Here is a 14,286-nt window from a genome sequence, read left to right on the forward strand (position 1 = left end):
AAGAATGAATTGTAACAATGTTGGTTTGAATTTCATTTTTGGACTATTTTGGCTTATGACTAAATTTCTGCACCAACCTCAGCTGTGTTAGCTCTAGTCAGCTTACAGAATGGACGGCTGTAACATATTGTCATATGACTACTTCATGAGCTTCTTACTTTTTTCAGTGTCGATGAGGCTGTGTGATGTTTGATTATGAATGCAAATATTTTTTATGTTAGTCTGTACTAAAAAATGACCCACATCTTTAACTAACTTTTCTCTAACACCACTTTTCAGTTTATAATTTGTCAAAGTAACACAACTGCTTCAAAATCAAAAGGTGCACCTTTAGAGAATAATTATTTGAATCCTACATTTTCCTCTAAAACAAAGTCAGCCTTTCATCATAACCCAGTGCATTAAGCATAAACATCACTACCTAAAATTCTAATATGCTACTCTGAACACACAGCCATAAAACAGTTGAATCCTCAGTGATGTGTGTCAAGTTAAGTCTAAATGGTTGCAGGAACCGAGGAAGGGAATCAGGCATGGTGGTCCCGATCATTTAGAACTATTACAGCAAGGAGAACAGCATCTGCAGAACCAGTGAATTGCATATTGTTTCTCTATGAGTGAAGAGAGTGACTCAGATCCATGCGAGTAAAAAAAATGACCTTGACACAGACCTAGTAAAAGACTTTCAAAGAAGTTTCACCGTCTGTTTAATGTTCATTGTGACTAGACAAAAGGTAGACACTTACTCACTGTTAAAATCTAAAGTAGTCAGTTTCCTTCTGTGATCTTGTCTGGAATCAAATTTGTAGTTCATGCCAGAAGAAAAAAAAAGCTTTCTTATGGGATATCAACCAAGTGTAATATGTAAAAGGACTTGGTGTTCCTATTTAACAATGCTGACAATGAATATGTTGGGTTTTAAAGCCCCTATAAAATAGAGGATGTGAAAATAAACATTCTACAATGCCGTCTTCTGAGTGAGCCAATGGTTCATACCTCCTCTCTCCCTTCTCGTGCTTCTCACACGAGATGTAAAATATTTATATTAAATTTTCACATGTGTACACATACACATACTGTACTTAAGCTCTGCATCCAAAGGAAAAAACAAAACAAAAACAAAAACAAAAATATGGCAGGCTTTGCACGCAATAAAAAGGCAGCCATGAAAATACAAACTAGATTTATGAACATACAGTAATGGCCTCTATAAGACAGTGCTCAATGATTTTTATGTTGATTTATTTATAATACTGTGGTTCATATTGTACCAATGCTGCTTAAAGCTACAGTGTGTTGCTTTTCCAAATATTTTTAGTAGAGATATGCTCTCTAATATACTGAACAAAGGTAAAGTCAATGCTTGCTTCTAACGGGTTTTAGGTGAGGATTGTCCTTTAGTCAGAATAGGCCAAACCCTGAGAGTCACATACTGTACAGTACCAATCTGATGTTACGATACCTTGCTCGTGTCTTACTTTCCATGGCTTTGACACAGCCTCAGTATTTGACCCCCTGGGTGGTTGATTTAAAGTCTCATACTAGCTTGCCAAAAGTTTACTGTTAGGTACTCTCCAAAAACTTCTGGGTGCATACAACAAAGATGTCTGATATAAACATATGGAAGCAAGTGATATCGTCTGAAACCAGAAGATAAACATGCAGAACACATTGGACCCGCTCTCTGAGGCACTGATTTTGGCTCTGGCACCTCCCCTTCTGACAGTTCCTGCAGATCCCCCGATTGTAGCAGGCCAACCCATGATAGCATCCAAAGATAAAACAGATAAATGGTTCCAACATAGAGGGAGGGAGAGAGGCAAAAGTAGACAAAGGGAGATGGAGATCAGTAAGCGGTGTTGAAGGACAAGATGGCCTCCCTGGATAATAACAACTCAGTCCCAAACAGACCTGTACTTTTAAAGAGAGGCGACAGTAAAAACTATCCAATTAAATCAGGGGAGCAGATGGATTTACCATCTCTCCAGTAGCTTCATTTGGAAGCTAATTGAATCACATATTAGCTTCAGGGAAATTGAGTAAAAAAGAGCAAAGAAAGAGCTACATTGAAAAGGATTACAATGAGGCTGTGATGATAATGTCTTAACAAAATTTACATCATCCATGTTTTCAAATTAGTGCAGATGCTCTCTAGGATTCCTTTTGAATTTTTTAATAATGTTCAAGATTAATTTGTAATAGAAGTGTGTAACACTTTTGAACCTGCATAGTGTATTTAATGTATTAAATGTTTTAATTAAATCAAACTTTTAATTGGGTATTTTATCTGGTATCAGATGGTTCATATCTGACATTGTCTGACCCAGAATAATCCCCTTTTTGTAAGATCAATTATTGATTCAGCGTTTCACACACCAACTAAACACAACAACAACAACAACAACATTAAGGGAAGAGGAACAGTAAAGACAAAAAGGAAAACAGAGAAGGGAGAGTGGCCTCATTATCAGATGAAGAAAATGCAACTGCTGGAGCAAGTTAGACCCAATAAAAAAAGATTTAAATTACCACATTCCCTTATACTACAGTGTTACAATGTGATGTAGTGTCACTCCAGCTCATGCTTGTACAGTATTTGGGCTCGTGGTCTTTAACTTAGCAGATAGAAACTTAAGGTTCACATTTTTTTCAGTTGGTTCCAAGCCCGTGTTACTGTATGGTAAAACAAGGGCTAAAGCACACTAGCATCAGTAAACCCAGAAAATACTATTTGCTGATTAGGCATTAAAGTGTTTGTGTTAGTGTCTGTAATTAATAAACACAGTTCTGAATCTGGAACATAATCAAAGTGTAGTATAATCAGCCCAAGTGAAAACAGATCCCCTTAAGAGGATCCTCCACATTTAAAACCTTGCCAAGTGTTATATTCCTCCACACATGGTACATGGTGCAAATTTTATATTTTTGCCTTTCTTTTATCGTTTTAGCCTTTCTGAAACTGGGTTGGCACATCTGCAAAAGCAAGTGTTGGCTGAGCAATTTGCAGTCATAGTTACATCTGTTATTCTGGCTTGGAAGCTTTGTATCAGTGGTTAGTGTCACAGCCAAGATCTTGTCAACAAATGGTGGAAAACGCAAACAAACAAGATGCAATGCAGGTGATATGTCGGATAGCTGTATATCTGAAAACAGTAGTAGGAGTTGGTGTTAAAACTACAAAACTGTTAAGTGTTTGTATTTACACTGACAAATTGTTGGCTAAGTTGAAAATATGTAATCCTACCAGTGCAGTGTTGGATAATGAATACTGTCTGGTTGACTCCTGTGAAGGTTGAATCAAGATAGAATTTGCATGCGGAGAAGTGTAGATGCAGCCTGATGAGAAAGTATGCTGAAGCCAGCGTTCGTACATTTCAAACTTGACTCTTTTTTACCGTATGACAGCTGTGGATAAATGGTTGTGTGCTTCTCACTGATTGCAAGAGAAACCACCTGGAGATGTTGTCCCTCTAACATTCTGGTTCTTTAATTAGTTCAGCAGGAATACTTGGCTGCAGGTGCTGTTCCTATTGATTCAGTTGCTGTGTGTAGAGTAGTAGAACAAATAATGATAAAAAGCTGAGCAGCAGGTAAAATAAAGGATGTATTTAATGTGATTAGAACTTTCAATGGTTAGATCTGCAGGGACAGGGGCCTGTATCTTATTTAACCCAAATCGATACAGCATGACAGTAATAAAACCACAGAATTTACTAGGATACTCTGTGCCTAACAATTCATACTTGTAATGGCTGTCTTTTCCATTGGGGGATCACATTTGAAGGACAGAAGAGAGAGTTCAACCTTCTCAATAAATTCTCACCGTTCAGTCCTGTTTTTTCCGTATGAGTAAATACAAAAAGTACTGGTCTCTTGTTCACGAAATAAAGACATGATTGTTGGCATTCCAGATTATATAAAATGACGTAATCCATCTTAAATCCTTTCATGCTACAATGCCTTTACTCCCTCAGAGGAAGCTTGTCTGTTTTTAAAAGCGACACACTTAATCTTTGCTGCATAAACACTCGAGCAGATGAGAGTTTCAATGGGGCAAATTAAAGCCATTCTCCTCAGTGGATGGATGAAACAAACACCCAGCTAATTCTATTGATTAAAAGAAATAGAGTTTGTTGTCAGCAGTGTCGTATTTGAGGTAGCGATTTGATTACAGAAGCTGTGCTCAGCAAAATTGTTGTAATGACAATACCCAGTTTGATTACTACATATGCATACTCACAGGCACTGAGCAGGAATCTGTCTTGCATTACATCTACTTATTGTTCCTTCTAGCCTCCACTCTAGTTTAGACAATGCTCTTAGTTAAGTGTTAGCATGTAGTGGTGCTTCTTCATTATTTTAATGCAATTGTAATTCATAAGGATATTTACAAATTATAAAGAACTTCAAAGCAACTAGACTGTGAGGAGTATATTCTAAAACAATTAAAACCAATAGAAAATCAAATTATTCAAAATATAAAAAAGAGCCACTGAGTACACTTAAATTGATCCTGTATCTTAGATATAAATTACTATATTTTATGAAGTACTTGTTTTAACACATTTACCTATTTTGTTTTTAACCTGAAATCTCACCCTATCATTTTAATTTAGAATTAATCTAACAGCTACCTTAACTCAATAATAATGGAAGTTTGAATAAATCTAAATGATAAAATGGACAGGTAAAATTTTTATGCACATAACAAAGATTAAGACCCCTTGCACCCTACACTACAAAAATTGTACATTTATTTGACATGGCATATTTTTCTTCAAATAAAATGCTCTGTAAAAGCTGTGGCAAATTTTTAGGTACTTAAATGCCCTAAATTCAGCTTCAATCTCTGAATGCTTTACTTCAACAGAGGAAGTCCCTGATGACCAGACACCATCTGGATTTAGTCAAGTCGGAATTCATGTATTTTACTGATTGTTTAAAAAACTGTTTCAAAGACATTCATTGTTCATACTTAGGTTTGAAGCCAGTCAGTCACAAAATTCTGTTCTAATCAGATAGAGAAATTGATTTTATTTATTAATTAGATTAATGAGACACAAAGAGCTTGGTCATATCAGTGATACGAAAAGTTCAAGATTATTCATCATTCCAAATCAAATGTTGGGTTGCATAAATTTAAAGAACTGCCTGTATTGTGTCCAGCCTGAACATGACCAGAATATACTCTGACATTTCATCCAGCTGGAAAGCTCCTCTGGTATAACCAATCCTACCCACTTTGTGTTACCAGACTTCAGATCAGAGCATTGCTTCATTTCTAGAAGTTTGGGCTTCAAATTAAATAGATTCACTTGGGTAAAGAGAGATTCAGCTGCATTGGATGCACAATATTTATGGATTGGTACACTTCTTTCTCAGCTGTTTCACTTTTTCACCTCTTTCCACAACTTTGGACAACCTCATCTATGCTCCTGAGTCATTTGCTTGGGAACTATTCATCCTTCCCATTCTGCTGGCCTGGTCCGAACACAGGATAAGGACAGACATCTTTCAAGACATGCACTTATAAAATGAAGATGAAAAGAATCCAGATCTTAAATGTTGAGTTTCAGAAATAAGAAAACCCCATTTAAGTCCTCTGGATATTTCTAAAATTGTTAAAAACAAAAAATCCACCCTTGGAACCCAGACTTTTTAAACAGCATGTTGTGTAATTTCCTTGATGTGTTAAGATTAGTAGGGCAGGCTTTCAAAGAACAATCTAGTACCACTTTTTTTCTAATATCTAATTTTGGACTTTTGAGAACAAAACTCCCCATGAGCCCTAGGTGGTGGCAGCCTCAAAGTCACAGCTCATCAGTGAGTCCATGCTGAGTAAAAGGGTTGCAGCAACTACAGACATGTCTATAGTAACATCAGGACAGAGAGGGCTAAACCCTGGGGGACTACAGCTAGAACAGCGACATAATGACTGAGTTTTATGGATGTGGACAAGTCTTGTTCTGTAGTTAGCAATTTGTGATAGAATTTGTAAAAAAATAATCAAGAAACACACTTAATTTTATTTTTATTTATTTTTTAGAGAAATCGTGGATTGCGTAGGGTGTTAATGTTAATGGTAAGGAGGCTAGTCTGACCATGGCATAATGAGTTCCGCTCCATTTAGGTTTAAACACCATAAACATCAATAACCAGTATCCTGGCCATGAATCTTTCCAATGCTAAGCTCCTGCAGGACACCACCATGTTGACTTTTGCATGTGGGTGTAGCTTTTAAACGAATGTCACTTCAGTGTTTCAACACAGTGTGTTTGTATAATGCTACAGTTTACCGCAGGTCCCTTGTTAATGTTAACCTTGACATGTTAACATTGTTAGATGTAAACAGATGGATTACAGGAAACAAATGGCCATGTTACGCTAATCTTCAGCACTACTTTATACTGATCCCCCTGACCATCATTGTAGTCATTCAATATAAGAGTGTCACAATTTTCTCAATAATCAGAAGCTCCTTTTCTTTGCATGCCACTCCAACCAGCTGTCACCGGTGGACAGGAGCCTGTCGGGTGTTCCTGCCAGTGTTATTACAGCTGTGACTGTGATAGGTTATTTGACTTGTGTTTTGCCTCTTGCCTCTGTCTTCCTTTTATTTGTCTCCTTCTGTGCTTTCTCTGTGGGCCTGTGTGTTCCAGCAGCATGTTCCCATGTGCTTGTAGTGTGTTACCTGCTATGCTGCCACTGTTTACATCATCATCTGTCTATGCAAACCTCCACTCTCTCAGTAGTCATTTGCTTAATTGTTATGTGTGCTCAGCTCTGCATATGTTTGACTACATTTTCTCAAGCTGCTTAGATTGCTTGATTTTACTACCTTTGATTAAGAAAACAGCCTGCAGCTGCATGTTTTCTTTTGGGTCCAACCATGCTTCAAACAGTGAAAACAACATTTGTGTACATCTGCCATATGCAGTCTAAATACAAGGTAACAGCATCCTTAATTATAAATACTGATACACATACACATACTGTAATTATATAGAACCAAAAATTCATGTGTGTATAACAGGGTCGCAGGGTCTATCTAATAGGAAGGAGGGTAATAGTATAAATGATTACTGATTTCTCTACGTTGTGAAGAGAACCAAGAGAACCCTGCCTTGTATTAATAGTGCACCGTGTGCACCGCCACCAGCAGGAGAGTACCAACTGAGCATTGTTGAAATGCAGCAGCCTACCTGAGTATTCAGGGGTGGACCCAGAGGAATGGCCTAGTGTTGCACTGGCCACCCCCAATATCTCCTCTTCTCCTAGGTGCCACCCACTGCCAGAGTAACGAGGTTGCAGATACCTGTTGTAGAGCTTTTAGCACAAGCAGAACTGACCAAATCAAATATGAAATACAATGTTTTTATTAACCCTTTATAGGGCACTCTTTGAAATACTTGCAAAATTTCAATCCTGGAGTGTTAGTGGCGGGTATAGGAGGACATTTTTTCTTTTTTAATAACTTTATTTTTTTTTCTGATTTAGACAGGAAATCAAAGTCAAGAAGTTACCATATATGGTTCCACCCCCACATAAGGTAAAAAAATTTGCATAATATTCAAATTCTTTTTAAAAATACATATATAAAGACTAAGAAACATTTATTTCCAAATTCAGACATTTGTCTTATGGAGATAGATAGATAGATAGATAGATAGATAGATAGATAGATAGATAGATAGATAGATAGATAGATAGATAGATAGATAGATAGATAGATAGATAGATAGATAGATAGATAGATAGATAGATAGATAGATAGATAGATAGATAGATAGATAGATAGATAGATAGACTGTTGAATGCAATCATGCTTTATATTAGACTGTTTCTAGAACTTTGTTGAATACATGTCATAAAGATTTGGGGCAGTTCTGAAGACAGGGCTGAAGGGGAAGCCACCTTAGTACTAGCAAGGTTGTAAATGATGAAATCTCTGTACTCATATAGTTCCTTGCTACCTTGGTGCCCAAAGTGCTTTATGCTGCTTCTCATTCACCCATTCATTTTCACAATCACACACCAACTTCGGTGTTAAAGGACACATCAACATGTGACAGGAAGAGTAGGGAATCACATAATTAAATTGCAGGCGATTGTACATTACCATATTAGTTAAGGTGTGCACTGACATCTGTGTATTTTGAATTTAACATTAGCACCAACGTACCAGGTGCTACTGTAGTAGCTTCAAAGTTTTCACACAAACAGGTTTTAGCTCACTCTGCATCATCAGAGGCAAAGGTGATTATCGGGGTGCCAGAGCTACATACTACACATATTTATCACTTTAAAGAGATAATTGGGTGTGAAAACCTTGGAGACGGGGGATAAAAAATGAACCACAAGAACTGAATTACTTTCATAGTGTATTTTCTAACCTTTACCGGGTACAAATAAATTTAACAAATTACAGTTTAAATGATGCATTTGGGACTATCAATGTCTATATAAGACACAACACCATATCACAAAACACCTACACTTGTCATTAATTTCTCTAGCGACAAACATGTCCAGGTACTGCATCTACACCGTAGGGTATTTTATTACACTACAGTTACATTTTAACCCTAGCGCAGCTGGGAAAGTGTCCAGCTCCCCATATTTCTAATTAGGATAAGCGGTTACAGATAATGGATGGATGGATGTTTATGCTACAGTGTTTCTGCCTAAAGAATACACATACATGGCTGGCCTCGCAAAAAAAAAGTGAGGGTTATTGGTCTAACATACCTTACATCTGAACTTCCAAATTCTGAAGTAAAAGGTGGGATGAATAAATAAATAAACAAACAAACATAAGCTGCAGTGATGTCAAATATGTCTGGCAGTATTACAAACACTTCCGTTTATCTTTTTTATGAACCAATCTACCACAAACATATGCAACATACCATGGCTTGATAAGAGAGAAAACAAGCAAAGCAGTTTTAAGTGAACAGTGCCAATTCTAATGTAGCTAAACCAATTTATTTGGATTTTTCTCAATCTTGTACACAAAGGTGACACTAAAATTCAACAATCACAACAATCATTCTACTGCATTGCCACGGGGATTTTTTAAGTTATGAGGTACAAAAACAAGCTACACACGTTTCTCAGGTCTTAGATCTGTCATCAGCTTATTTTCAATAACATTACACAGTGGTTGGTCAGCCAAACTCCAGTTTGCTTCATTTCTAATAACTAATAACGAATGTCCTAATAAGAAGAGAAGGACAATTACATTATATGATGACATTAATTAAAACTCATGTTCTGTATGCAACTCTGTCCAGGGGTACTTATTCCCTAAACATAGTTTGTCCTTTTCTTTAAATGTTACTTCAATCTGCAAATACCTACAGTACATGTATACCCACATGCTGTTGGTGTCACAGGTCTCTGCTACATATTTTATGTAAGAGTTTTATGACAAAGATCATGTATCAATATGATCCTTTGTTGTTAACTACAGCAAAACATAAGTCATAAGTTTTGATGAATTTTACAAAAAATCCATCAAAAATAAAAAAGGCAACAAGGAATCAAAACAAACAAAATAAACTTTCACAGAATACCACAACAGTATGGTACAATAAATTTGCAGTGCATATGATGGATTAGCTGGGAAAATAAGCCATTCTCTATTCTTTTTGCTACGTGGACAATGTAATGCAATGTAATGTGCATAATTAACCAATCAGCTTATGACAGCTGTAACACTTGGCAGCTCAGTCAGGTTCAGCTCGTCTCTTAAAAACATCTTGAAAGATTCTGGTTCGATCTCCCACTGTGTAATTTCATCTCTTGCCAAAACTAGAATATCTTTAGCTTTGGCATATTCCAATTTTCCTTGGTCCAGTTCTTTGATTATATTGTACAGCATTTTATAAGAAAAAAAACCTTAATTCTTAGGTAATTATACAGCTGAGAGCAATGTTCTCAACATAATGATGAATGAAAATTATTAAAAACCAAATAAATAAAATGCATACACCACAAAAAAAGTCCTACAAAATATAAGACTAAAAAGCACAATTAGTATATCGGCTAACGACACCATAGTTTGCTATTCCAGCAAGTGTAATATTTGGTGTGTGTAAAGTTTCCCACTTCTTCCACTTCACAGCAGAGCAGTTGTCTTGATTAATAGGAATACTTAATTTGTCATTAAGGCTGATTAAGTCCATTAATCTGTAAGGTTTAAAGTCATTCAGTAATGTCACTGAGAATCAATTATTTTCCATGGCAACCAGTATAAAGAAGACACTGACTGTGGAAGTTTAGAAAATGAAAACGACCATCACTAAGTATGGTAATAGTAATACAAATAGTAATGTAAAACATTACTCTTCAGTATATAATTGATAATGCCTACTTTTCAGAGGCAAGTTATTATATATGCCTGTATGTGCAGAAATAGTCCATGGCAGTAAAAGCCATTGATTTTCTCACTGGCCCTGTAGACCATCTTCCTTTTCCTGCAGACACAGCATGTAATATGAGACCACAAGTTTTTCTTTACCCACAGCAATCAATTCTGCTTAGCCTAGCTTACTGGCCTGGATGGGGCCTGCCTAAGTAGCTGTCTCCTCCGACACACAGCCCAGCATACCCTCGCTCTTGGCAAAAAGCTTTCAGTGTAATAAAAAACATATCTGTGTCAAGACCCAAGCAATCTAATAATGGCCAGGCAAGTCAGTGTGACTACAGAGCGCTAACTACGTCATTGCTAGGGAGGTGGTTAGCATGGACAGAGAGCAAGAGAAAGGCCAAGAAATCAAAGAAATCGCTCTGATCTTCAATTCCCAGAGACGATGATCCACATCACAATTTGTTTTATACTATCCCTTTTATGGCTTCAAATAAGATGTGGTTCCTCAGTTTGAAAGTAAAGAGCATTTACTGCCTTTCAAGATTATAAAACAAATCCAATTTATGAGGCCATGTGAGGCCAATTTGGCCATGATTAAGCCTGATTGATATGAATCTTAAACTTCCTCCTTTCAGGAGACATTTTCAGTCATCAGTTATTGTAATAAAAACAAATGACTGCCTAGATACAGAAAGAAAGAGTAGGCTGCAACCTAAGACTAAAAAGCTTGGGTGCTGGATTTAAAAAAAAAAAAAAAAAAAGGGGGGGGGGGGGGGGGGAGGGGTGAATAAATAAATAAAGTCTTTAAATTAAGACTTTCAATATGACTGTATAATTAAATCCATGGGCTTGTTCACCACAAACCATCAAACCAATCGTTCAACAGAATAAAATCAAGCTATCTACAAGAACCCGGCTGTCTCTTGTTCATTTGCCATCAAATACATTGATCTAACCCTGACAGTAGCTGCAAGAGATAACACATTTAGCTCAGATAACGTCCTACCTGTAGCCACTGTGATTGGTCACTGTGTCCTGCTGTCCAAGCATTAACTTTGCCCTGTTTGTCCAAACGGGCCTTCCCAGGCTCCCAAGTGAACATGTCCATGTTTAGCGTTCTGAAGATACTAGAGGCCGTAACCTGGTAGTCCTGGATATGGCCGGACTTCATTCCCAGAGGTTCAGAACAGCCTGGTTACAACAAAGTAACACATTTGTTTGTTGTAACTTTCATATTATGATTAATTTGGATATGCAATTGAATGAAACAGATCAAATAAGCTCAGCTCACTTACCTGTTATCTCGCAACCAAGTAGTTCCATGCGTAAAGTGCAGTGCCTCCTGCAGACTTGGGGGTAAACACGCACGTACTGAGCTTCAATGGGAGGGGTGAAAGAGTTGGCTGACGGACCGTTGTTATCGACATTTCCTCGAAAAATCTGTTACAAAGGATGAAATAGCAGCACAAGGGGGCAGGAAGGATCAGTTTTGCCATAATGGAGCAGTCTATCTGGTGCTGTCTCTAGTGTCTACTTCACACTCAACAAATTGCTGTCATTCAAGGTCAATGAGCTAGAATTACAGGGAAAAATAGACAATTTCTCGCACCATTTAAGCCCGTAATTTGTAAGAACAGTGGTGTTTTTAAATTAGTGCTCGAATTGTATTGCCATATCTTTTTGGAGTGGTTTATCCAAATGACCCTAAATGGTATTACACAAATTCTCTGAGTGACTGATGGGCTGCAAGTATTAGGTACACAGAGCAAGCAAGAAAGATAGAGCAGTGTGTTTTCATGCAACGAAGGGAGGAGTTGCCACAGCATGGCAGGTAAAATATATATATATATAAAGGTCAATAATCAGGGCAACTATTTCAATCTCAATGACAGGTCCCATGAACAGGTATTTTCAGTCTGCTTAGTGTACCATTAATTTACACAAAACAAGCACATTCTTGCTTTCTGTAATATAAAAGACAGTAAAGGAACAAAGTTCATATCACCAAATATTGAAGTTCAGACCTATTGTTCTGTGTTATAAATTTGAGAAGAAGTTTTGATGTTGGGGTCATTCAGAGCTTGGCCAAATGGAGGACAGCCATGGTTTGCTGTCAGGAATGATAGAATGCTGTGTTGCCTATTTGGTGGCTTTTCATCCCCAAATAGTATAAAAATTCAATCTAGAAGTCATAAAAGTGGAGGGGGGTAAGGGGCAGCAAGATGGGCCCGGTGTGTGTTAGCTAATTAAAAAGCCATCTCATCATGTCCTCCAACCTGCCCTTGACGGAGTGCATTGCGTCTAGTCACTGTGTGCAAGTGTATAAGTGTGTGTCTTGGTGTATTAGAGTGAGAAGCTGAAGGGAAAGACTGGAGAGATGACAATGAATGTGCATGCTTGTGTGCCAATGTGTGTCTCACCATATCCTCGTCTTTGCCCTTGACTTTGTATGTTCTCCAGGTCTTCCCGTCATCACTGTAGGCTACTTTGTAAGATTTGACGTACTCTGGGCTGCCAATACGCTTTGCACCTTGGGTAATCAGGCCTGTGACCCTCATTCTTCTCAGCAGGTTTATCTGTGGAGCCACCCAAAAAAACATTATATTTTAATTTTTACACATTATAAATGTGTATAAGTGACCAGTGTACAAGCATGGGAATGACTGTCCCCCGCTGTATCTTTTCTGTCAGGACCATCCTTCTTATTTAGGATATATATGATCAAATTGAACATTTAATCAATGCCCCCGCTCTAGATCCAGTGTGTCAACCCTTCACAGACTGTCAATATAATGCCAATGACAAGCAGCCAGGAGGAAAGGAGAACTAGAGGAAGGTGATGAATGCTTCAATAGATCCTGCCTAGCACAAACAAAGCAGCCTCATTATTACCAAAGCATGATCGACGTTACACATCAATTTAGAGCTGCTGCTATATTTACTTTAACCACATAATTCACTAACACGTGCTACTTTGAAGCATTGATTGTGTGTGTCTTGTGAGGTGGTACATGTCCATGAAATTCTATTCAACACAGGAGCCGTGGGGGCAGAAACTACAGCAATGGAGGAAAGCAGACAGTTTTAGTGTTGCTTTAAATCTTCTAAGGACATATTGGTCGCGATTCAAGAAATGTAAATCATTAAAGAATAATCAACTTCAGAGAATTGTTTTTTGATTGACAGGTGTTTCCACCTATAACTCTCATGATGGCTGGGGCTTTTGGAGTCCCATCCCTCACTTTTACCAGCATTTCAATAGCTTGCCTCAATTCACAGGCGTACAGCAAGCTTCAGAGACCTACTGTATGAGTAATGTTACGCATGCCATGTTTTGCTATAGTCAATGTCTTTCTCTCGTCATTGTTGGTTGACTACAAAGGTGCATCACTCACACTGTAATTCTAGTGAATTAGAATGAGAAAAGTCTCCAGAGTTACTCTGCTATTTTTCTTAACAGCTGATGACAGCCGATGACAACTGTCTTTACTGTGACAACATGAAAAGCCCACAGTGACTAAAGAGTGGTGCTTTGGTGGGTTATTCATGCACTGTACATGCACAGGCACACATACACATACACACACTGCCTCTTATCCAGTGAATTTTAATACTGATAAAATAGGGGCTGGATAGCAGAGGAAAATGTCAGTGTTATATGACTGTAACGTACTTGTGACAGTCTGAGAAATGTGATAAAGCAAATAAATGGTGACAATTATTCATTAATCATTTTGGCATTACATTAATGCCAACCTGTTTCATTTTTAAGAAATAAAGACACTTGGGCTGAACTAGCTCACCCTCTCACAAAATATAAAAACGCAGCTGTCCAATTTTCTATTGCTGCAGAACGAAAACACAGTGGAAACACAGAATTGACTGAGCACTAAGAAAAGGGCCATTACATTGCG

The 14,286-nt window shown here is 37.6% G+C and overlaps 1 protein-coding gene across 4 annotated transcripts in view; it reads right to left on the reverse strand.

The window, feature by feature from the left end:
- Positions 1-14,286, reverse strand: part of LOC137136392 (EGF-like repeat and discoidin I-like domain-containing protein 3) — a 101,844-nt gene that overhangs the window by 14,365 nt on the left and 73,193 nt on the right. For all 4 annotated transcript variants that reach the window (XM_067521706.1, XM_067521705.1, XM_067521704.1 and 1 more), the window contains 3 exons: positions 12,793-12,948; positions 11,668-11,812; positions 11,379-11,563 (listed from right to left, as the gene is read on the reverse strand). In XM_067521706.1, the coding sequence (XP_067377807.1) occupies positions 11,379-11,563; positions 11,668-11,812; positions 12,793-12,948 (486 nt within the window). The remainder of the gene's footprint in view (positions 1-11,378; positions 11,564-11,667; positions 11,813-12,792; positions 12,949-14,286) is intronic.

Source organism: Channa argus, chromosome 11 (assembly GCF_033026475.1).
Source record: "Channa argus isolate prfri chromosome 11, Channa argus male v1.0, whole genome shotgun sequence".
Classification (NCBI taxonomy): domain Eukaryota; kingdom Metazoa; phylum Chordata; class Actinopteri; order Anabantiformes; family Channidae; genus Channa; species Channa argus.